At 41.4% G+C, this 26,722-nt stretch overlaps 1 protein-coding gene across 1 annotated transcript in view; it reads left to right on the forward strand.

Moving 5' to 3' along the window:
* LOC143154152 (potassium voltage-gated channel subfamily KQT member 1-like) overlaps positions 1-26,722 on the forward strand; it is a 96,760-nt gene that overhangs the window by 6,446 nt on the left and 63,592 nt on the right. The window contains exon 2 of the mRNA XM_076326025.1: positions 7,445-7,991. Within this exon, the coding sequence (XP_076182140.1) occupies positions 7,445-7,991 (547 nt within the window). The remainder of the gene's footprint in view (positions 1-7,444; positions 7,992-26,722) is intronic.

Here is a 26,722-nt window from a genome sequence, read left to right on the forward strand (position 1 = left end):
CGATCGTGAAATTAACGCGAAGAAAGTTCTTCTTCGTCGTAATGAACTATAAATTGAAATAAGTGGATAACGACGAGAACGAAAAGCGTTTACTCCGTTCGTGTCCTTAACCGAGTATTGCTTAAATAATTTTCGTTCTGGTGTGTCTTTTACTCGCAACTTTTTATTCATTAAATAAAGTAGTTTTCCTTAACTTGCCGAATGAATAGTTCTAACGGCTCGATCTTCAATTGTTTGCGTTCGATCTTCTTTGAAACTTTTAATGTTCGTTGCTTCGTTCTTGAATTACTAATTTCTTTATTTTTCGAAGACGATCCGAAACGTTGCAGTAAAGAGCTCGGTCAAGATCGACTAAATTTTCGCTACTTTATTTATCACGTTGATAAGCTAACCTTCGATAATGGACGGATATTGTTCGATTGAAGCGACTTCGTGGACCGAGATCGATGCGAGCGTCTTCTTAAAAAATATTCAGTCAATGTCTCCGGAACGATACGACCGACCGAGCCATTGTTTCCGTATTCCATCCAAAAATATTCGTGGATCTGCTCGAGTAATAGCTCGAGATTTACGTACACGTTTTCTGTACCATCGACTAACCGAATACCTGTTTGCGGACCGATGCGACCGGACGATTGCTTCGTATTTTCTCGAAAAATTCCACGGTGATTTGGTTCTTGGGTCGCATACACTCGTTCTCCTTAATGTCAGCCGGCCAAATGTACCAATCGTTTTTCGATCGAAGCGATTTTACGTTGCGGACCGACGCGACTGGGACCAGATAATTTTAGTTCAGGTTCGCTCGGCTGACGTGCCATTATTTCGTGTTTTTCTTTTTTTGTTTTTTTTTTCGAAAAAGAAAAAAAGAAGGACGAATCACTGCTCGTAACAGACGTACGTTTTCTCGTTAACGTTAACTAACCGGTTACATGTATGCACCATCGATGTAGCGTTGGTTGATTACAAGCCGATGCGACCACCAATGTGGGTCATTATTTCGAATTCTATCATTTATACTCAGGATCGACGTTTTCTCGTATATAACGAACAACTTTAGTTTTACAATACACAATGTTGGAATTAGGTATCCTCGAGTGTCCTCTTGGGACAAATTTGTTCACGTTGGCCGTGCCATTATGGTCTTTAAAGATTGATCGGTACTCGAGCACGTGGCTCGTCTCGTATTGTTCGGTAATAGTTGAAATAATGTTGGGTGAATGAACATGTAGGCTAACACGAATTGCGATGATCGGAAAGCCACCAAGGATAACGCGCGACACTGTCGTCGGACATAATGTAGATCAGAGCGCAATTATTATACTATCGATTGCGAGTATCTACGCCATTGACCTTTCTAGTTCGACCCTGTAATCCAGCTTGATGTAGCACGCAATTCTCCAGTGTGGACAGACCGTAGCGATGAGAATACGCAGATGGCCGCGTTAATATTAAAAGACGCCTCGTCAATGTTTCCTTTATGATGCTATTCTTCACTGTTGCTTCGATTCCACGATACGAAGGGAGTACAGATTAGATACGTGTTCCTCGACGAGGCTCCTAATTCGTCATTTCGATACCAATTCGAATTAATTAATCATCGAACGCTTCGATCGGAAACAAATGTTGAAAAATATCTCTTAGCCGGTTTCGAAAAAATGTCAAATTCACGGAATTTCATTTATCGAACCAACGATGACGATGGTCGGTGTTTCAATCGCGACAGGAGTTGATTTCTGAACACTTTGAAGCTTAATTTCCTTCGGTTAGTCGGTTTTCCACAAATTTCAAACTTTCCCAATTTATTTACCAATAGCAACGGCGACGATCGTTCTTCCGATAAAAGGTACACGTTCGGTGTAATGGTATTTAAATTTATCTCGTATTACGGGCATTTGCATTTGCGTCAATATTTCTAAACTGACATTCTTGGCTCTATTACGCGATAAAAAATTAATAAAGTAACGATTGGATTTCTATCGGTGATTTTATATGCATAAGGCGCAGCTGTGGCCTTTTCCGTCACAAGTAATTTCTGTACGATATATTTTCGACGTATTATCCTGAATTGCCGGTGGACTCGTCGATACGATTTAAGTGAATTGTCCTCCAGTGTTCTTAATTGATGTAAGAAAAGTTTCAAGCCGGCGAGATCATCGAAGAAACAAAAATATATTACGCAAAGCTACGTAAAATTATTTCTCATTCGTGTATCGCACGAATTTCAATTTTTTGCTAAATTCGTTTACTAAAATTTAATTCAATAAGCAAAACGTAACGATAGGTTCGTAAATAGGACTCGATCACCTTGTTGACAAACAAGTACCTTTCCAATGACTTATTTCCATTCGTGCAGTCATTACCAAACTTAATTTACAAAATTGCGTCAATTCTACGCGTCTTAAGATAAGAACGCGTCGATAACAAGCGTCAATTCTGTAATAATAATAATAATAATAATAAAAAAGAAAAATCTCGATCTCCCACGTTAACGTAGAATTCGTAATAACTCGGCAATTTTACGCAGAACTGTCGATATCGCGTTCTTCGAATCATCGAGCGAATCCCTCCGCTGTTAAAAAAATTTGGGTTACTCGACAACGTCAAGTAAATAGCCAATACAGTGAGTATCGACAAACCGGGTAGAATTCTTCTATCATCGAGCAACGTTCTTTTTCTTTTCCCGTTTTTTTTCCCCCTTTTCCTTCGGAACGAGCAAATCCGTTTCGGTTGAGGAGAAGAGTGCTTCCCGATGAATATCTCGCGGTTCGCTATAGACGCTCGAACTTCCGATTCTTCGTTCGTTAATGTCCCGGGGAAATTGCATGTAATCGTTAGAATTTATCTGTACGCTATAGAAGGAGCTGCTCTTCGGAGAAGAGAAGAGGAAGCTCTCGCCGATGAGCGTGCAGATAATTCGAAGCAATTTATCGGCGTAGCGTGTAACGGGTATCTAGCGTCCGCGTGCATAGCTTGTCCATTTTTATTTCGAGTCGTGGTACCCATGGTCGTGCACCGTGTCGCTTATCCGACAGCTGTAATGCAAATGAAGAAGCGCGATCGTCGAGACGATTCGCGATACGAAGCTTACTTTTACAAGCGCGATTCATTTTCACCCTATCCGTAATATTTTCATCGAAGAAGATTTACCCTCTTATTACCGGCGGTTTGACCTTGCTTGCGCAAATATTTCGAATTAGCGTATTCCCGTGTAGAAAGATGGGATACTGTACAAATTTCGACGAGAAAATAACGCTGTCGCGGTCACTGAACATTTTCTGCCGCGTGTTTGAATCGAATCTAATGTCAGGACGTAAATTCCGGCGTTGACAAAAAAAAAAAGAAGAAAAATCGAAGCCGTGATTCGAGCATCGAAACACAGACGGACTTCTTCAGCCTGGACACACTCGCGATGCGTTTTCTCGAACGATGATGGCTTGTCTCGCGACGTACGATTATTGTCGCGGATTTCGTCGGTTCGATAACCGAAACTCGTGCAACCGTGAGCCACGACCCAGTTCCCGTTTACGAAGAAAACCACCGTTGAAATTTTTATGGAGTCGTAAACTATGATAATCTCGTCCCTTCGTAGTTGCTGCAGCAATTTCCTTATCTCTCGTCAGAGGCTGCTCCTATTCGTTGAATTTGTCCCCGGATGACGTTTCTTCTTCCAGCAACACGAGGTTCGGCCGCGTTACGCGATTTGTACGCCGAAGACGAACCGCTTGAGAACTAAACTTTCGAAACGAGCTGGCACTTGAAATTTAAATTTAATAAGTGCACGAAGTTCGCCAGACTACGAAGGGCGAGTGTGGCAACTTGGTCGTCTTACGTGGTTTATAGGTATGGTAAACTGGGGGAACGTTTCAAGCTTTTATCAGTTTCGCTTGATCGTTCCTTCAGCCATTCGGAGTTTACCAAAAGGTTCAATGTATTCGCGAAGCAAAGATAAGATTCTTATTGGCGGGAAAAGTTTCCGCTTTCTTTCGTTGTTTTCCATCGAAACGATTCTGAACACTCGATCCGTTTAAAAGTTATCGGAGTTCCTTTGAAAAATTACCGTGTTTCGTTGTCTTTCAGTCGGAAAGTTTTTAACTATTTCAATGTCACGATGAGATCTAAATTCGTCAAATGCGTGCACGTTCTTTCGATTCTCGTCATTGTCCAAGCGAGTGGACAATTCCCCTTTTCTCGTGATTTTTAGCTCGTGGAACAGCAGCCATCGCCTGGCTCGTCAATAATACATCCAACGCGAACTATCATCAGCGAAAATTATTATCGGGCTTCGTAAATGGGCTGGCCCGATCGCAAGCAACGCATGCGTGTACGAGTATCACCCGGTGAGATATTACAACGCGACCTTTCCGCTGGTTAGAATTGCAAATGCCCGGCTTTTGCCTCCTCAAATATTTGAATAATTTCTAGTCAACGAACGATTTATCTATTTATCGTTGGAGCGGTTTCGGTCGACCCGTTCTCTAATTTCCAGCCTCGATTTACAACGTGCACGAACGAACACATCCGAGGAATTTTTCGTGACGATTTTTTTTTTTCCACGATTAGGATCGTTTGTGAAACGAAGCTTTGAGATAGGATAGTGTGTATCGTTATACGCCGTGCTTCTACCCTTAATTATCTACGGTGATGTATTTTGTACACGAAGGCACGATTTAATCCCGATATTCGAGATAGAAAAACACGGATAGTTTCGTTATTCTAATTACAATAGAAGAGTAATCGTATTTGGAAGCGTGTAAATTATAAATAATAATAACGAGTACATTTTATGCCGATGTGAATAGTCGTGTGTTTATAATGTACGTTTTCGATCGAAAATTGCACGAATAAGTAATCAAGGGTTGAATAACGCTTACGTGCTACCAGAAATCTACTGGAATCATTATTAATTGGCTTGTGAATGTTAATACACGTTTGTGGTAGTACGGACGAGTTGTTTCGAAGTTAGTGTACAGGACGATTCGTGTAAAGTGACCAACCGAGCTATTTCAAAAAGTTGAAAAAATACAAAAAATCTATTCGTATAGAGGTGTTCTGTTTTGAGAGAGACATTTTATGTCAAAGTCAGCCAGGGATTAACTTCGTTTCTTTTTTATCGAAGCATTCAGGTTTTTTTTTTTGTACGGCAGTTTTCGATGGAGTAATTTATTTCGAAGATGAATGCATCCTCGATATTTTTCTCTTGAAATTAAGTATCTTCTGAAATATTTGGTTACTAAATCATTAGAATTATTACCTTTGAATTGCTTCCGATGAGTCTAGTTGCATCGCGTGGGCCATAAACGAACAGATTCTATTAAATTACGAAAAACTACCAAAACGTACATACGAAAAAGAGTATACAAAATCCCTTGGTTGTTATTAAGAAGCAAAATTGCTCGTCAAACACGTCGATACAGTTTCATACCGAACGATCCATAGTGAAAGTCGTAACAAACTCATACTCGCATCATATATACATTCGTGTCAAACCTTCTGAGAAAGGATATCAAAACGTGCATACCAAAGAGAGCAAACAAAATCCCTCGATGGTCATTAAGAAGCAAAACTGCTCATCAAACATATCGATACAGTTTCATACCGAACGATCCATAGTGAAAGTCGCAACAAACTCATACTCGCATCATATATACATTCGTGTCAAACCTTCTGAGAAAGGATATCAAAACGTGCATACCAAAGAGAGCAAACAAAATCCCTCGATGGTCATTAAGAAGCAAAACTGCTCGTCAAACATGTCGATACAGTTTCATACCGAACGATCCCCAGTGAAAATCGTAAACAACTCACACTCTGTACATTCACGTCGAACCTTCTAAGAAAGGATATCAAAAGCTACATTCGAAAGAGAGGGCACAAAATCCCTTGATCCTCATCCACATCGAAGTTGCTCGACAAACACGTCGATACGCTTTCAGACCGAATCATCCTTTCGCGTTACTCTCCCATCGATAAACCAGAAATTCGTCGTCGTCCCCACCTCCCCTCTTCACCGACACAAAATTCAGACCGTACGAGCCGAACCAAGCTGCCAATAGAACGCGACAGGGACATCGCGTCGTTGCTTCGTTATCGATAGAATTCCGTTACCGCGACGCGTGTTTGATACCCCGCGCAGTGAACGGCTCGTTTCGTCCCAAGAAAGAGACACCTTGCACCGCGAGAATCGTTTCGCCGATTCGGAGCGGACAAAGGGCCGATTACACCGCTCCGGTCCCGTACAATGAACGCAGGATAAACACGCGACACGTGAGCCACGCGACACAAAAGGCACGAGGATCGAGGATCGTAGCACGCGTTCGGAACCGAGTGTACGTAGGACAGCTCGCGAATCGTTGCTCGTTGTCCCGTAAAACTGATTGGCAGTTTTCGCCGAAACCAATTAGAAGAATCGAACGGTCGGTAAACCGTGAAAACGGTTTTCGCCCGGAATATGCCGGATCTAGGTTTTTCCTGCTGGAACGAGGACGGTTGAACGTTCCACGGCGGGCGACCGTGAGCGTTTCCCAAGGAAAAGTTTGAATTCGGTAAACAGAGAACGGGGATGTTTGCTCGAGAGGCAGCGAAAAAATGCAACGGTTTAATCAAAATGTAGTTTTCAATTAACTTCGTAGCGGTTCCGGTTACGCAACCGCCGTAACTTTTCAAGGAATATATTTATTAACCGTGAACCATTGGAACGGCAGTTTTGCTGGATGGAAATTACGTTGAACGAGTCTTGGAAAAAATTTCGAAATTTTAATGTATCGAATCTTACGCGGTTCGAACCACTTTCCTTCCCTATTCACGTTCCCTGAAATAACGATCCGAGTCTTCTGTATCGATCTTTTGAGATATTTTATCAATAAATTAATTGCATCACATTTGCAGCGATGAGAAATTAAAAGAAACTTGAATCATTGTGATCCAAACGTTTCTCTCTTGCATCGCAAACATTCAAATTGATCGTAAAAACGGTTAGCTTCTTTCAATTCCGACACCAAAGTCGCTTTTCATTCCCATTTTTCATTCCCAGTCCACTTCGGTGTATTTACACGTAAAAATCGTACGCGTCGTTATTCCTCTCGGTACTTTCCATAATTGTATCGTTATCCCCCCAAGGAGGCTAAAATTGAAATACAAAAAGTTTGTCCTGCAACACGATCGTACCGTTCCATACGACGACAAACCGATGCTTTGGAATAATAAAGATACTAGATAATCGAGCATTTTGAAACGTTCGTTCCAAAGCGAAACGCTTCGTCGAGCATCGTTGAAATCGTGCGATCGTTTGACACGGTGTCGATTCGTTCGCGAGCCCTATCCACGAAATAAATTCTACCGCGTGGTAGAAACGCGATACGTATAATTGTTGAAGCCACGCTCGATGGGAAAAGCGGACGCGTTTCGATGGAAACGCAACCCGACAATATCCTGGAAAAATGTCCAGGTGAGAGTCTTCCACGAAGCAAGGACCAATGCTCTAGGCTCACGGAAAAGAGATCGAGCGCCGCGGCCGCTTACGCTGCCCTTCAGGGCAGCGAGGACGAGCTGGTCGCCGAGCACTGCCTCGAGTCGGAGGACGCGGCCCTGAAGACACCGGGTAGCGAGACAGAGGACACCGAGGACAACGGCGCCCAAATGGAGGAACCGCCTTCGCCCACGCGTCGTTTCACCTTCCTGAGACGTTTCCGTTCGCCGCGATTCGGCGAGGCGCACCACAAACGGGTACCGACCCCGATGAAGAGGAAGTATCGCCGCAAGAAGAGCAAGGACGACATCATCGACAGTGACATGAACACAGCCGAAATCGAGCCGCCAAGTCTGAACCAAGCCGGCGTTCCCGATCCGTATTACCCGATCTACCTGCCCATCGACCAGGCCTTCAAGGCTAAATACGTGTTCCATCATAAAAAGGGGAAAACTTTCCAGGAGAGGTTGTACGTGTTCCTGGAACACCCGGGCGGCTGGATCTGCTTCATCTATCATTTCTGTGTGTGAGTATCGACAACCGGTGTTTTTCTGTTGCGCGGAATTCCGCGGCTACCGAGCGGAGTGAAATATCGTCGAGCGGCGACGTTCGAGTTCGTTTTTGCGGTCGTTGATCATCGGGCGCGGAAAGGTGTGTTACGAGGGTGACTAGACGCGATCGAGATGCCCGGACAACTGCGCGATTCCACGCGAAAACGACTTGACCTTTTTGCTTTTTTGCTTTTTTTCTGCTAGGATTACGATCCGTGTTTTTTTCTTTTTTCTTCTTTCTTCGAGCGAAATGCTAATTACGAAGATCCCCGGATTTCGGAGCCATTTTTCGCGCGGGATTGTAACACGGACTATTTACGGAAGAAATGGAACGATATATTTGATCGCGTTTCGGTGCAGTACGTTCGAAACGAATCTCGTGGCAAACGAGGCGAATGAATATCGTTCAGTTCGTTTTCCACGGTGGCTGGGTTAATGTCCAACACGGAAGCGTTCAACTACATTTTCTGCGATCCACGAGGGTTGTGGATTCTTTCAGCCGGGTAGAAACTAACGTGTACAAAGAAATCTTGAAATATTCGGTTGTTGTTATGGTAACGATTTTTTTCTTCTTTCGTCGATTTGTAATCGTGTTTCTTCCTTTCGCGCAATACTCCGGTGAACACTATGGTCCGATACGTGTAACGCACAGGTGTGCAAATCAACGCTCGAAGTTTACGTTCGAACATCTGTAAAGTGTACGTACACCTTTGTGCGAGTTTATCTACCATTCGATGCGTATCTCTTTCGACGTGTTAAGTATCGTGTTTATAAAATGTTCTTTAACTACAGAACATTGAATCCATTGAGAGAAACATTATACGATACGGACGACACTTGTGCCATCTTTATCAAATTTGTTTTTTGAAAAAAAGAAAATGTTACGATAATGTAAAGTGCGTAGAAAGTGCTATAATTATTATTTACACGATTCGGAATAAAAATTCTTCGAAAGATTTGTCGTTGCAGCACCAAACCTTGCGCTTGTGTCTTTCTCGGTGAAATAGAATTATTATTAGAACTGGTCACTTCTATCCTGAACTTTTTGAAAAGCTTTTCTATTACCGAGGGAAAAATTTGTTAACCGTCCAAGAGAATTTCGTTATCGGTTACCTACATTTCGTTGATTTTTCGGTTAAATATTCCATCGGGTACAGAGAATAGATTTTGACGAGGCGTACCATACTTCTCTGGCAATTCCCATCAATTTCAATCGGTGGGAATCGAATCAATTTCAAAAGCACGTTCCACTCGCAGAGCACGATTAGACGTAAGTAAATGTATTAATTCCTCTAACGACTATACACCGACGTGTTTAAAATTTCATAATTACGTTTACCTTGATCCCGTTCAACTCCGGGACAAATTAATTCTACAAAGGAAAAGGTATCGATACATTTTTTTTCATACGAAATACAACGACTATTCAAAATTTGCAATCAATTTTGAATTACGACGATAATCTTGATTTCTTAAACGGAGAGATTGTAACCATTCCAATCGAGCGAAAGTTACAGTCGCGTATTGGGTCCAATTCGTGTCGTGGCATTAAAGGCGATTTTCAATTCGTGTAAATTCACATTCCTCGAGTAATTCGCAATGAAAAATCATCCGAAATAACGAGGAGTCTCCAGCCGATATCGACGAGCTGTGTGCATCGAATGAAATTAAATAAATACCGACGATAAAGGTAAACGCAGTGTCGATAATACGCCATTTAGAAAATGTCGGATCAAAGTGTTTAAGATCGACGAATAATTCGAAAGCTTTCGTTAGATCGGTACTCCCGTTAAAGAGTGAAGAGAACTGGGAGGCGGAGTTAAGGAAAAGTTTTTGCACGAAACGTGTAGCCGTTAACGTTCGCGGTTAAATATATATATACTTGGTTCGGGACTGGTTAAATTTGCACGTGGCGACTATGACGATGACAGACCACCTGTTCGAGGGAAGAATTTCACAGCGATACTTTTGCCGAGAGTTTCATAAATATCCGAAACTTTCGATGAGAGAAACGGGGCAACTGTACAAAATTATTGTACGCTTGTAGGCGTTTGAAATATGTATCGTAGGGACGAAGAAAGATTCTCGATGGAATTGCGAAATTTCTCGTGTCGATTGTTTCGGTCAAGTTTCGCGAGGCTTGGCTACAGAGCCGAGGTAACTGAACACTGTCCACGTTCTATTTACCGATTGTATTACGTTCCCCTTACCCTGGGTGTGATCTCTTATTCTCTCACGATACCGTAACGATCAAGTATCCATAAGTTTCGGAACGTTTACAAGTTGGTTTCTCCTTACACTGGATCCGATCTTTTATTCTCGTTACGATAACCGTAACGATCAAATGTCTATAGGCCTCGAAACGTTTACAAGTTGATTTCCATTTGAAGTTTACGTTACAGTCGAGATCGTTTCAATATCAATTGCAACGTCGTGTAAAAAAAATTTGTTATATCGTCGTTGTCGTTATTTGTATAACGCCTTCGTTCGATAGATTAAAAAAGAAACGGCGGAAGGTTTTTTTTTTTTAATTTGAACTTTAAATATGTAGTTGTATCTAGAAAAAGAAACAGATAAATAAAGAAAGGGATAAAGGGATGTACACAGGTGGAAGGATTTATGTATTCATTGATTCGTACATTGAATCGAAGTGTGAAATTTTGTTGCGTCGAAACGTAGCGGTTTGATGAGACAACGTATTTCGAAAACTGATTCTTCTACGCGTAGTAAAGGTGTTATAAGAACAACGATAGCGAAGAAAATTGAAGTTGGTCTTGAGAACTAATGAAAACAGGGACACAAAAAATCTATTATCGTCACCGAAGTACCGGTCATTGTTTTGAACTAGGTCATCCCTAATGAATGAATTTTGTCCAGTTTACCGTCAATGGCAATAATAGACGTGGACAAGCTCTACGGTGCATTCTCTGTCTATGCACAAGTACCTGCGACAGAAATAAACTCTACCCTCGACTTACAAACGTGTAAGTTTCAGAGATCGTATTATGAGTTAACAAGCAACGTAAATATGTGTGCACTTGATTCGTTATCTTCTCGTGACGCAGATTTCCTACGGCACGGTACTAATAATCTCAGTGTTATAATTTACCGTCAACACCTAATATTTATAATTTCTGTAATTCAATGTGCACAACATTCGTGTACAATCCGTGCACTCAATGGTAGATCGTTCAATAAGTTTCATCGAACAATAAAATTATTATACTGCCGATAAAATTGTATAAAATTATAATCGGCTAAAATTAATACATATTATTGAGCAACTTAGTATTATATTTTATAGAACGTTAAAACTTATTGAACAACTTAGTACTGTTCAATAAGTTTTACGAACGACGAAACTTATCGAACAACCTAGTACTCTTAAAGAAGTTTTACGAACGACGAAACTTATCGAACAACCCAGTACTCTTAAATAAGTTTTCCAAACGACGAAACTTCTCGAACAACCCAATATTGCTACTGTTCCAATCGGACGTTATCGTCACATTGAACGTGACATCGGCAACAAGAGACTACCCATACCCGATCAGTCTCGAAACGATTGAACAGCGTTCGTCCGAGTTAATTCGTATTTCCGGGAAGCCAGTTTGTCGTACGCTTCGAACAACCGGTACTTTCTGCGCGTTATTGGCCAACCAACAACCGCAAGCTGGATTTAGAAAGCACTTGCGATACCTTTGATCCGTTCCCCAAAGACAAATATTTCGATGACAAGACACAAACGATCCCCGCTGGGAACAGAACCAGACGCTGCCCGTACCTGCGATAGGTAAATCGAAATTCTTTGTACCGTATGAATGGACCGGTGTTGTCCCTTTGACGAGAATCTTTCGGCCGTGGAGCAAATATTTCGCGTGTCTCATTGTTCGTCGATTTTGTCGGTTCGCGGGGGCGACAAAGCACGCCGGAGGTGTTGCTCGGATACCTCTGGGAATCTCGATAGAAAAGCCTCGGTCGTCTCCCAACAAGCAACCACTGTTGCTCTCTATTTTTACACACGGCTCACGTTGGATTTCCACTGTATCGCGTTTAGCGTTGCAGCCTGGAGAGCTTTTGTTGCGAGGCGAGTGCGTCGCTCACCGTTGAATACTTTATCGTCTCCGCTGAAAGCTGTCGCGATGGTATGCTAATGCCGTCGATACATAGCTGCGCCATTGTGCGAACCGTCGATGTTTCGAAAGCGACTCGGCACGGTTTCGCGGCGTTTCTTTCTGGTTTTCGCATCGGTTGGCCAAAATGGCGCGTACACTAGCCAGTCGTCACCGTGACAAATCGTGTGATCATCTTTGCGCGATCGATGTCAAGGATTTTGTAGAAATCCAAACATCGTCGTACGGTTCGCCTAAAATTAACCCTCGGAGGATGGATCTCGTGGAGGTCGAAGTTGGATCGTTGTCGATACAAAATAGACGCGTAAACAGATTTCAAAGTGCACTTTTTCCCTTGCATTTTATGAATAGGTTTATCACAGAGAAAAAGTATAGGTTTATTATTCTTAATTTACGAATTATTGTAAAAAGATAATTCTATTACAAAGATCTATATTATAGATAAGAGAAGCACCAGCATATTTAGAAAATAAATAATATTTATTCACTTTCTGCACAATCGTTACAAAAAAATTGTATTTTAGGGAATACAATGTTTTCCAGTAGCACCGCGATAAAAGTAACTGTAAAATCGACCGAAGAGAACGAACAGACGACAGGTCGAAGGTTTTGCCATTCGTATCTGCCATTTCAGCAACATTTTATTTCTGTTCGGCATTCGTTTCATATCGTGAACGTCTATCTTTGATCCACCCACGTTTACCACCTGCATAAGTATCAAAATACTTCGGTGGGTATGCATTATTCAGCGTGGCTGTTTTTCATTTCCCCCGAAGTCGCCGCGAAGTACCGCAACCCTTTAAATAATTCATTATGAAAACAAAGTGGCAGTCGAATGGCTCCGAAGTCGATCGATCGATCGATCGGTCGAACTATGTACGCGTACATTTTTTCTTTTTTTTTCCCCCTCTTTCGCGTCGTTCGCTTATGAAACTGTCGTCAAGCGTGTCGGTCGCTTTTTTTTTTACTTCGTTCTCTTCTTCTTCATCGTTTTCTCGTATCGGCGGAGTACGTTTCTTCTCGACGATTTTCGATAAACCCGACCCGTTACGATTTCTCGCCCGTTACTACGTGTAATCCCCGCGACCATCCAGCATCGACCAGCCTTTCTAATAATAAACTACGCTATCGAAGTTTTGGTGACGCGAAACGTCACGGTCGGAAATTGCCACGGAAATGTCTTTCATTTTCCACTGGATGCTACCGTTGCTGTGTCGAACGCGCCATTCATTTCCGGATACGTGTGTCTATTTTTTTACCAGCGGCGAAAGTAATCCAGACCGCATAATTTATACGACATTGTCGCCAGTTCGCGCAAAGGGCTCTTCCCTTTACGTTAAATTTCGTCTTAGCCTCGATGTTGGACCGTACGATCTTCGAGCATCGAAAAAATCTTTCGAACGATTTCGAACGACCATGAAAGATAACGTAACTGTGTTCCATCTTACGATCTATTATATTTCTGTTCTTATTATTGTATCGATCGAAAAATTTGCACACGTGTGCATACGGTATAATAAGGTAGATCGATGTAACGTAAAATGCACGATAAAATTAATTTTTCCGGATTATTAATTTGAAATATTTACACGTAATCGATTTATGAAGAGCGATCAACTTTTCTTATTTTCACTTTTAATTAGAAATTTATTTACAACCCGGTTCGATAAACGTAGCTACAATTTTGAGTTATTCAATCAAGAAGAACAGAGCCTCGCAATGAAGACACTTCGATGTGTAATAAATAATGTTCTTTCGAAGGAAGAACAACCGTTTTCGGTACGGTACAGTGATTTACCATTTATCACAAATTACTGGGAGCAATAACGAGTTAACTAAACCTATAGTATTATAGAATTAGATTCTATGTAAATTGATAATAAATTGTATTTATCGTCAAATGGCAAAGTGGTATTATTTGCCATGTATCGCTAATAAAAGTAACGTAATATTATGCGAGCTAGAATTTGCGGTAGTTGAATGAAAATGGCACAGTAGCTTCGGTGAACAGTACATCGACGCTTGTTCGAATATTTACAAATATTTTAACGAGTTTTCGATGCATCGAAAAAATGTCCATTCATTGATTCGAAGGAAGTTATTTAAGTAACGCGACTCTGTTCAATGAGAACGAACAGAGGTTACTTTTCACGGTGCTCGAATCACTTGAATAACTCGAGTGTTTTCAAGCTGTTGGAAGCTTCTTCGTACAGCAGAAATCTTTTCGAGCTACTTAAATTGTTTAGCGTATCGCCGAGTATTCGGTGCATTTCGATAAATCGAATTTCATTCGAACGTTTCGGGGAAATTGGGTAGCTCTGGTATTCGTAATTCTGTCGCTCGACCGTAGTCACATTTGTTTCATCCGGTGTCGAATTGTTTGTTGGACGTTTGCGCGCGACTCGTAAAGCGTTTCACACTTTGCAACGATTGGCAATCGTGCTCAAGTGCTTTCTCCTCCTATTACAACCTTGAATTAATCAAGCTAATGGCTGTGATCGGTCTGAACTGTTGCCTTGAAGTATTCCAGCTTACTGTCGAAGAACTCTTGATTTCCTTCCTAATGAAATCTCCGGCGGTCGGCTGCGAGTTGCATTAAATCAGATTAAATATTTGTGCAATTTCTTATCGCGGTACCGATATTGCAATTGCTTCGATATCGAATCGTTATTACCGCGTAGCTATTACGATAAGTATCTGTATTACTTTTAATAGCTACATTAAAATTGCTAAATCTGTTGGGTGTGAATTTGTCGATAATATCATATGATCATATATACATATATTTATAATGTAATATATACGAATATAATTAGGGTAAACGTTGTTCTTTATCCATTTTCCAGGAATGTAAAAGATGAGAATGTAAAAGGTATGTAAAACACGGACACAATCTGGACAATTTTAACAAAATTATATTCTACACTTTTCACTCATTTCTACTCGTAAATTGATCAAACACTCATTACGGAACACACTTGTATATCGACGAAGTGTATTAGCAATAATTATTACGAACCGTTTAGATATTATTTTGCTAGTTTGTTAAATTACTGGGAGTGGTTTAGATACTATTACACGCGCATAGTTCTTAGTTAGAGTCTAATAAAAAAAAAAAGGTTTAGTAACCTCCGTGAGTACGTTACTAATTAATATTCAAGGAGAAATGAAAATGATTCGATGTTTAAATGATAAATAGACATTCGGTTTCGTTATCTCTTTAATTGCAATTTCAATTCGTTTCATTCGTTTGACAACAAAGCGTCAAATTATTAATACTTCTCGGAGTTGATCGATACTCCCTGCACTTTGTATGCAATTCGTAAGACGAATTTCGAACGAAGCATGGCAAAGCCCCGAAGAATATCGGTAAGATGAGCAAGCAGGGAAAGTGGAAGGGAAAAGAGACTCGTGTTATCCATCGATTCGGAAAGCGTCGAAGCAAGTTCTGACCCGACGATATTCCGTTACGAGCATCGTGAATAGTTTGCCAATGATGTCTCGGATCATATTGCTGTCGAAGCTTGACGTTTACCTCGTTACAATAAGAGATCGACCATCGCGTAGATCCATCCATTGCATCGTGAATCGACCGAGTGAGCTCTCTCTGAACGAAGCTGAAGCATGTACTAGTCAGTCGCCTATTTGTTTTCCATTTCGTAAGAGAAGGCTACAGAGGCGAAATTGTTAATCTCTCGACACATATTGGTCTCCAAAGTTACAAACTTTGGGCGTTAATACATGAAGAACACCCAATACTTTAAGAAACAATGTCTACAAGGGAAAGAAGAAGCTACGTGTAAAGGGTCAATTGTTAACCTCTTGGTGCCTCGAACGTAGATCTCCAAAGCTGTAAACATTGGCTGTTCATAATTTAAGAAACGAACTGTTCTCTACCGTAGAAACAGAAGCCTACGAACCGTATCGTAGAGAAAGAGAAGGCCACAGAGGGTATCGAATAGTTAACCTCTTGGCTCCTCACGTAGACCTCCGAAGCTATAAATCTTGGGCGTTAATATTTCAAGACACTGTTGTCTACGAAGGAAATTGTCCAGGTATCCGTTCCTTGGATACCTGAATGCATCTACGTTCCCTGGGATTATTCCAAAATAATGTTCCGTTCAAGGAACTACTACGTTAGGTGGATCGAGGCACGACAGTGAAGTCGCTTCCATTCGTCTTATCCAATGAACGCAAACTCGCGTTGCACCGAGGTTTTACGCTCGTTTAGTACATTTCGTTACAATTGTCACGGGATTGGAGGCGAATATGCGTTGTTTGTTGCGGGAACAAAGAGAAATTGATTGGCATTGTTCTCCAGCCGTAATCGACTGTCTTTCGGTTGAAATGCAACGTCACAGGAACTTTCGCGCGACACGGATCCTCTGCTGGTGTGTGTACGTATACGTATTTTTCTCTCTCTTTTTTCTTTCTTCTTTTTTTCCTCTTGCAACGAATCGTGGCACCACCTCGTACGCATTTTCTCGCCGATAAAAGAAACTCGAGCGAATTGGAGTAACTCCTAATGCGGCGGCCTACTTCGGTGCGCATAAATAGCGCCGTGTTATTAGGCGCGATTCATGTGCAAGCTATTTGCGTGTCGCTCGTTATTTTTAGATGAAAAATCCTGCCGGCTGATACGCGTGCAATTTGTATGCGCGGGTGTGCGATTCGTTCGCGACGCGCAACAAACCCTTTTCGCGGTGTAATCCCTCGGGCGGGCGCGTCGTTGAATTTTTTAACCGTAGACCCTCGAAATGGGAAAAATTTCGCCACGCGAGTATCGACCACACCGCGACACCTTCGAATTGTTGTTCTCAGCCGATCGATACGAAAGGTTTCACCGTTCGTCGTCCCTACTTGATGAATTTTCAGAGAACGGGTTGCTCGTATTCATCCAACTCGTTCGATCGGCACGTCGAAGATTCTTGTAGGGTTTTTTCGTATTTTCGAGCTTCTCTCGCAACGTTCGTACCGAAGGTAGCGAACGTCTATACGAAGAAGACACGTAAATCGATTCAACCCTTTCCACCCGAAGAAACACTCGTTGCTAACAGGCACACGAACGAAGTTCTTCAAATCGTTCGATTTATCTGGGAAGTTATATTTTTGTTTCAATATTTTACGTAGACTCGTTCACGTCTTACAGAAGGTATTTAAATTGCTATTCGAATCCCAAGTCACGAATATTTTTCTGGTTTAGAAAAGGTACGATCGGTTAGGTGACGACCGAGAGACTCGTCTCGAGCTCAAAGGGTTGCTTTCTAAGTGGTCTTTTGACGTCTCGTCTCACGTGTTTCGAGATTATTTAAAATTTTACGTGCACGTAGAAAGACGCGTAAATCGATTTAACGTTAGCTGGTTTCTAGACTCCTTGCAACTTATATACAAGACACGTGACTTATATAGAAGATTTGACGTTAGGTGGACTTTTAACGTCTCAGAATATTTCCAGATCACTTGCAACTTGTTTCCGTTTTTAATTGGAAAATACACGTCGAGTACGAAGTGTCTGCTGTACAGTTGTTTCGATCCACAGATCTAAATTCAAGTTCGCGGATGACCCGAAGAATCAAACTCGATGTATGTAATCCCAGGATTAAATCCGTATGATAACCCTTGTCTAGAAAATGTCCATTGGTGGTATTTCAGAGAATTGAACAAGGTTTCCAGCGAATCCGACTAACGCCTGATTATATCAAAAGGATAAGAGGATTAATGATAAGACTCTGTTTATCGATTTGCATTTAGGAAGAAAGTGGTCTGTTTGAGTATTTATCTCACCGGATGGTAAGAAGATACGGGTTGCTCGAACGTAAAATTCGCTGTAACTCGGGAACAAGGTCATAGGGGACACACGTTCGCGTAAATTTATTTTATCGCTTTCAAGTGGCGAACGCAGTGTACAATTCCTGCATTCGAAGTTGCTCCGCAACTTGTTTTCTTATTCGAGAGACGGAGAGACCGTTGGCTGCAAGTTTGCGTACAATTGTCAGCTTAATCTCTTTAGGGACGAAGTTTCTTTTTCGTTCGAAACGAACAAAAATTCCAAAGACGTGTCACATCGTTGAGGAATTTCGTCGCGAATTTTTCATCACAATTTCAGTAGTCACTTTCGTGCCGCGATACGTAAATGCAATTTAAAAATTAAACGTACTCGTATCCAAGATTCGTTGGAGAGATTTTCCCAAAATACTCACGGAGGTACTCGAAACGTACCAAGATACAAACGAGCTATAATTTCCATCATTGCAGTCACGTGCATAAAACACTTCTCCGTTCATTAGTAGCTCTCTCAGTTCGGTCCTACCTCGGTAACTAATCTTCATTAATTCCGAGATGCAATAATTGGGTCGTTAGTAACGACGTATTAAGAACACCCTTAACCAGAAGGGTTAGACGAGACTGAAGGAATCGTCAATCCTAGAAATAAATCCACCGTCAGAGGTACCAAACATATCGCTTCGAAATCAATAACGTCCAAAGAGCTGGCGCAAATGATAAATGTTTGAAGGATCGTGAAAGGCTTGAGTGATTGTCCTTAAACCTTCTACTTCTTCTGACTCTCGGGAAAGAAGTATGGCAGCCACGAAGGACTCAACCGTGGAACGTGTTAACGACTTAAGGCTACGCCACGTTGAACGATTTGCAAATATTAAAAATAAATGTGAAGGTGACGCAACGATGCGAAACATGTTGCAAATGGTACCGAACGGAATTCCAATTACATCGGTAACGTTAAATAAATTTGTGACACAGTTGTCCGTAATAAATACGAATTTATAATTTTCGATATTAAAGTATTACCGAACGGTTGGCAATGAGAACGAAGAAATATTTTTAAGCCTAAAAAAATACAAACTCGGTGGATTTAAATCTGAGGAACGTATCAATCGGATCATTCGTTTAAGAACGTTTAATTTTTGTAATTTTGTATTTAATGTAGAACTATGGTTACGAAGATCAACTTATGGGAAACGTTATCGTAGAGATTTTTTCGAGATATGGATTTTGTGCGAAAATTAGAGTTTAAAGAATTTGAATTTCGTATGGCAATTAGACAATGGGATGGACTGGCAGTTTAGTTCACGGTACGTTTGCCGACTTTGCTAAGGGAGGATTTTAGAACGTCAACCGGGACACCTTGTTCCTTCAACTGTGATTCCAGTCTAACATGGTTGCTGTAATTGCTCTAACTCAGAAATGGGGCGTCACTCTTGAGAAGAGGGTAACATGGGTCGACAGAGATTACCTGGGACTCGGAATTCGTTTACTATTGTTAGCCTTATAAATAGGAATTCTTGGACAGTTGTTAGTTATAATCTGGTCTTTGTCGTGTATCTTTTCAACTGTCCCTAGTTGCGGACTGTTTTCCAGCAATTCTAGAATATTTCGAGGGAGTATCGATCGACGATAACGTATAAAAAATGGAAAAGAATTTTATCCGAATAAAAGTTTACTTATAAAACCAATGTGTAGCGTTTTGTCCGTAACCTTAACTGGATCGCTCGGTTAAATATTTATTTGTTCTGAAATATTTCGGTCTACGATTAAAATTTCAATTTCTATTCATAGAGCAACGAATGAAAAGTTGCTCGAAGCTGTTATTCGGATACAAATTTTCCTCACTTCCGCAACATATCCACATTGTGGGAAATTATCAACAAACGGAGATCCTTGCTACTACAAATGATACATTGAATCGTCTAGTGCTTCGCAGAAGTGATCAGCTACGACCAATCAATTTCACGGGTTCGTTTCGATAATAATTTGAATCGTTGTTTCAACGATTCGCGTATGGTTGATCGGGCGTCTACGATAGAAACATTTGCCACCACGACTCGAATATTACCGAGCAAGCGACACAAAGTACATTTTACGGAGGATTTATTTTCAATGAAACGAGTCACAGACGTTGAATCTGTTCACAAAAGGGAACAAAATATTTGCCCTCTATCTCAACGACCTAAATAAAGCGAATGTATTCATTCGAGCCTGATACGTTACATACGAGTTTCTATGTAAATATTCCCGGTCGTATTGCGTCATATTTTGGGCCAACGATTCGAACATCTGCACACTCCCAACGTGACCATTTCGGCTACCAAGTATGTTGGCCGTAGTGCCAGTTTATTGTGAGAGAAATCGAAAGGTCCATCTGCACCAGCGACGACTGTATTATTTTTCGAGAATATTCAACCTACTATACTATAAACCACTGTTTCTCTATCGTTCGAGTACTTTTCCTTTGTCCACTTTTGCACAATTCTCGATTGAAACGATACTGTCAGCATCGAGTGTAAAGTACTCTTTTTCTTTAAAAGAATTTGATATTGCACTCGGCTCCAACAACTCGAGAATGGCTACGTGAAAATCATATTTTCACGTAAAAATCTTGAAATTAATCCGGCTGGCAGAAGTGGGTAAGAACGGGGGATGAGTACCAAGGGTTGTTTGATATCCTGCCATTTGGTAATCCATCTTCCAGCCGAGCGAAGTCGGGTAACGATGTAACGATATAAATCTCAACTGTAACTGAACGCGTTAAAGAGATGAATTGCCCGGGTATAAGATTTTGACGATGCGGCAAACTATAGGCAATCGTTGTTTTCGGTGCAACGTTACGCGACGCGACGAGTACAAGTAGAATCTCGCGTACATTAGAAAAATGTACTCTCAATTTTCTACCGTACTGTCAAATTTCATCGAACGAAATAATTAACGCGCGATCGTTAAGCGAAACTGATATTCGTTAACCGAACGAGTGTCAACGTGCAAGTAGCGACAACTGTTTCACAAAAATGACCGGCTTTCGAATATCCAAATTGTCGTTGTTCAAAGAATATCCAAACCATTTTGGTTCAAAGAACAAGCAAATCGTGATTGTTCGATTCACGACGCGCGATTTTCTTTTCGAGATCGTTCGATCCCGGTTCGAGACGTTCGTTGATCTTGGCGAGAATTTCGTACGAGATTCGGGCGGATCGATCGAGACGTTACGATCGGTAGACGCAGCTCGCGTAACCGAGTCTCGCGACGGGAGGAGGCTCGTCGTGTATAAATATTGTGCTAAAATAGAAGGAATCGATGGTCTCGAAGCAATTAATAAGCGAAGACGCGTTGTGCAACGATGGAAAAAGAAGGTAAAAGGAGGGCCGAATGTAGACAATTATCATAGTAGGTCGATGAAGGTGACCCGCAAACCCGGGGTGGCCCGAGAAATGGTGGTGGGGCCGAGGGTTGCGGGGCCAGGGGCGGTTGTACGTCGGAATTATAGTCCCCCGACACGCCATCTTAAAGCGTGTTCCACGGTGAGCCGACTTCGTTAACGCCGCGCTCGTCGTTACTTAACGAGGTATCGCTCGCTAATAAATTATAATACTTATACAAGCGAACGAATCCGCCGCAGCAATTACCGGGGCCTTTGAGTTTACAGCGGTGATTCCCCGTGCACTTGCTACGAAATCAAACCGTGCCTCGTTCGAACGTTAACGCAACGTTAATCCTTAACCGACTGCTACGGAAATGACTATTGCGTTTCAATTCGCGTTACCGGCCAATCCTAGAGTCCAGTTCCATCGAGAACCATTTCATTGGAAACTGCTAGAGGACAAACTGTGAGACTTCTCGTAAATATTGTGTAACCTAAATTACACGAAATCATTTGTACAACCTACAGTTATTTCTGAAAAAGTAACTTTCGAAAGAAACGTGTAAATTTGAAAAATACTCGGTCGAGAGAAACTTTATTTGAAAGTACAACAACGTATCGGAAACAGATGAATTGAACGCAAAAGAATATACGAATAAAGCTACAAAGATTGTTTAAATCCGTAACGTTGAAGTATATTTCTTGAGCTGCTTAAGACTCGTCGATACTGAGTAGTGTGGTTGGCACGGTTGTTCGGTCATTGTTCGTGGACAGGGTGTCTAGTATATTGTAATAGAATCGAGCAGGAGGTCATTCCTCGGGGAATAATGATCGGTTGAAAGGATCTTGGTACCCCTGGTTCGGAGAAGGGGAATTTTTGATTTCGATAAGAGTTACAACTGAATTGTACGGAGCTTTAGATAAGATACGTTCTTTGTACGTTGTTCGGCGAGCAAAGATTTCAATGGAACTTGAATTTTAGAATTAAATATTTCAACGAATAGAAATTGAACACTTTCGTCGAATAAGCTTCGCGAATAAATCGCTATAAATTGGTTTTACTTGTTATCTTTCATTCGAATAAAATTCTCTCTAATTGTGACCCAGTCCTGCCGTGAAGCCTGTTACAGATATTCGACCGTTGCGAAACACAAGGAACGCTATCATTTCGAACCAATCGGAATTTATTTACACGGTTAATCAGAAGAGAAAAATTGCGGTATTATCCGAAATGGCTACCATTTGGAACGATGCAGGTCTACAAACGACGCGAGAAATTGGCTATCGCGACACGCACGGTCTCCGTGGTTATTTCAGAAGCTGGTATTACTAGGGCGTGCTTCGGGCTATCTAAATTTGTAGTGGAAATTTTGCTGGCCATATTCTCCAACTCCACGGTTTACAATCGTTCGTAAATTCACACGTTCTAATTCATAAATTAGGAACCAACTTCGACATGCGAGAGGGCTGGTGCTTGTTCGGTAGGGTGTGTCCCGCCAATGTGAGACACTTCGTTTCTGTGAAAAAGGTGTTTGAACTTGGGTCGAAACCTGGCGAGAAAGATGTGTGGGAAGGAGTGCTGAAACATCTGTGCACAATTCTTCTCCAAAGGCAATTGTCGATTTTTCAGCAAAACCCTAACTTGTGTAGCTAAAATGATCGAAGAACGGCTGTTGTACAGAGTATTCTAGGACAACTGTAGGACATTGTTCTAGAATTCAGTTTAGTCGAAAACAAGCTCGCTGGAAATTCGGGTCAGAGATCAAGAACATCGTCTACGAGACTCCTTGTAAAAATTTGGATAAGTTAGATCTAACCTAGACCTAACCCAGACCTAACCCAGACCCGATCCATCCGATATCTCGGGACAATTATAGAACATTGTTCTAGAGTTCGGTTCGATTGAAAACCAGCCCATTGGAAATTTGGGTCAGACCTAGAGAACACGGCCTGTGAGAATCCTTGTAAAAATTTGAATAACACAGACTCGTTCTACCCGATATCCCGGGACAATGATAGAATATTGTCCTAGAGTCCAGTTCGATCGAGAACCATTTCGTTGGAAACTTTCAAGAGAACAAACGGTGAGGCTTCTTGTAAAAATTTGTGCAACCTAAATTACACGAAATTATTTGTACAATCTACAGTTATTTCTGAAAAAGTAACTTTCGAAACAAACGCGTACATTTGAAAAATACTCGGTTGAGAAAAACCTTATTTGAAAGTACAATAACGTATCAGAAACAGATGAATTGAACACAAAAGAATATATGAATAAAGCTACAAAGATAGCTTAAATCCATAACGTTGAAGTATATATAGCGAACCATTCGATGTCCAATGTGCTCTTCTCGAGCTGCTTTAAAATTATTTTTGTTTTCTGCGTTGGCTGTGTGTAAGAAAGAAAAGTAGAATATTTAAAAATACCATTATAAAGTATTCCTAAAAATCAGCAAATCAGTATTGTAAAGTCGTTCGTTGAAACGTCCTAACAGTATTTGTCTCTGTATACAGGTAGAGTACTGTGCATTGACTCGATTCTGTAGGGCAGCCATTTGGATATTAGTCTTAGGGAGTAGCAATCTCTCCCACAGCCATTGACGACGAATCGTTTCGCGAGGACCAGTTTTAATCTCGGTTTGGTAACTCGTGTATCCGAACGAATACACTCTGCTCGCTCCTCAGCGAGATACGGAATTCGTTCGTTGCATTATGCAGCTGTCGTAGAGAATTGGAATTTTTTCGGTACTCGTTGAATCAGTCTGTGCAATTTGTAGGGACCGTGCTCCAACTTCTAATTCTGTCGAGGGCACTGTGTTCTAATTGTCGTGCTGTTATCTTTAATCCGCGTTGAGCCGCTACGTCGAGTTCTCGTTGTACAAAGGATTAACTCTAAATCGAATTAAAGTATTCAACTTGAGCCTGGGGAATTTCCATGAGCGAATCACGACGCAGTTACGTTTCTGACTCTTAAATTCTGCCCTAGATACTTCAACGTGCGGTTCTATCGCATCGGTTTCTTTATTACTTTGCACGATTTCCGAACGTTTTCGCGTGTCGACGCGAACCACCAGCGTAAATTAAATTCGTCTAAAATTGAGTCCAACTTGTGTATAATCACGGGAAATTTTGCTGGAACATTTCAGACGTTTTCCTGGATCGCGTGACAAACGCGATTACTGTAAATTCACGGAGACTGAAAGGCAATCGATTAGTTTTACAAGACTTTTCTCGCGTTTAGGTCGTTCTACGAGTAACGTTTATTCTTTCGTTTCTATCGTACACTCGATAGGTAAATTGATCTGTTTTTCTTTTTCGATCGAATTCTCGTGGATTTAGTTATAATAATATTTTTTAATATTTCAGTTTGTACGTTTCCATCAAAAATAATAATTCGTGTAAAATTTAATTCGGATAGTTCGTAAATCGTTGGACACGTTGAAGATTTCGAAGTCGCGATGCAAACTTGGTCCTACCATCTTACCAAGTTCTGTGAGAAAAAATAAGAAACGTCATTCTTAACTAATTAAAATTTATTTCTACATTTGCTAACACGAAAGAAACAATGGTATTCTTACAAATGGTTATATTTAACAGCGATGGAGACTTACGAACCGTGTTACCTTAGAAACAATTTTTGCCTGGTCTGTACCTACTTGTGCGAGTCCTACACGTCTGAGATAGTTTGCGTTATGGTTTCACTACTGATAAATTAATTCATGGGGATCTACGTGTCTGAGCCAGTTTGTGTCACGGTTGCACCGCTAATGGATTAATTCATTGGGATCTACGTGTCTGAGATAGTTTGTATCATGGTTTCGCTACTAATGGATTAATTCATTGGGGTCCACGTGTCTGAGATAGATTCTCCCATGGTTGTGTTCCTGGATTATTTACATTACGTTCTGGTATAATCTATCGTCCAGTGTGATCTGCATTGTGGCTACGTTATTTTCAACTCGTCTCTATTAGATTCTGCACACTCTCGATGATTTGCCTCATAGTTCGTATCTGCATTCGGTATTAGTTGTACGAGACAGTTCGTGTAACTATTCCACCGTTACCGGGTTATCCGCATTGAGTTTCACCCTAATGGAAATCGTAATTAGATCACGAGTCGTGAGTTGATCGTTCTCGGCGGACTTGGTTTCCGTTCTGGACTCGTGAACGTAACGTTACGTTCCACGACCTGTGGATCATTTGGATCGCGTGCCACGAGAACGAACCGTTCGCATCTCCATTGTATCCAACGTGTCCATTCTCCACGCCGCGAAGATATTCCGTACTCGTGCGTCATTCCCGTTGCATTTTATAAGTTTCGAATCGCAATTGATCCTGGTCGCGTTCCACCGCGTCGTTCTCGTGATCGTACGTTTTCGAAATTCGCGAAACAACTTCTCGAAACAATTTCCCGAAACGTGTGATTCTCACAACGCGTTAATCGTTCGACGAACTGGAACAACGCGAATCTCGCATACGAACGGAGCTAACGTCGGTGCTGCGACGTCTCGTTTTCGCTTACGCCACATTATTCATTATTCTGCTCGAACAAGTGCTCAATGGTGACACGATACGTGTAACCTTCGTTGTTAAACAGTACACATTGCTATATTTAACCAGCACCGGTGTTACGAGTTAAAGTAAAAGTTGCGCGTTGCAAGTTGCCGGGGACGGTCGATAACATAAGCAGCCAGATGTCACGTTTCTCCGTTCTTGAATAACTTTTCAGATCAATTAGTTCAAACCGGTCGAAGTCTCGCCAGACGGGTCAAACAAACTCGAAACAATTTTCCAATGGAGGGGAATAACTCGCGCGGCGATAGAAACTTTCCCGAACAATCTATTGCAACGTCATTGCATCGATGATCGTGATTGGGTTACGCGTGGTACCTTTTCGACACCGAAGTACGAGAGGTGAGAACGTCGAATGAAACGAAACCTACGTTTCTTAAAGGCACTACAATTTTATTAACTACACGTCCAGTTGTCTCGATGCTGTGTGTTCGATCACGGTATGGATAAACGAGACTATTGCACGAACTGGACTCGACTGTGACGAACCCTGATCTACTCGCTGAACAACCAGTGCCTTTAAAACTTGTCCGGGAGAAGACAAAGGCAGAGCGGTGAATAGAAAAAGATGAAAAACGGAAGGGGGTAAGAAAGTGGAGAGAATCTGGGTAGAAAAGTTTGGTAACTGTCAGTAGCTCGCTCTAGCCAAGCATGGTCGCCACATGTTCGTGTTCGAGAGACGAAGAATCTGGTAAACGAAAAACGAGAAACGTGAAACGGTAGAATGTCTGAAAAATTAGACCAAGGAACTACGATCTACTTTGATATGATCCAAATATTCGAGATCACTTTGGAAACGACGAATACTACTTGGAAGGTCATCCTGACAACGTAAAAATGCTACAACTCG

Source organism: Ptiloglossa arizonensis, chromosome 13, assembly GCF_051014685.1.
Source record: "Ptiloglossa arizonensis isolate GNS036 chromosome 13, iyPtiAriz1_principal, whole genome shotgun sequence".
In the NCBI taxonomy this organism is placed as follows: Eukaryota; Metazoa; Arthropoda; class Insecta; order Hymenoptera; family Colletidae; genus Ptiloglossa; species Ptiloglossa arizonensis.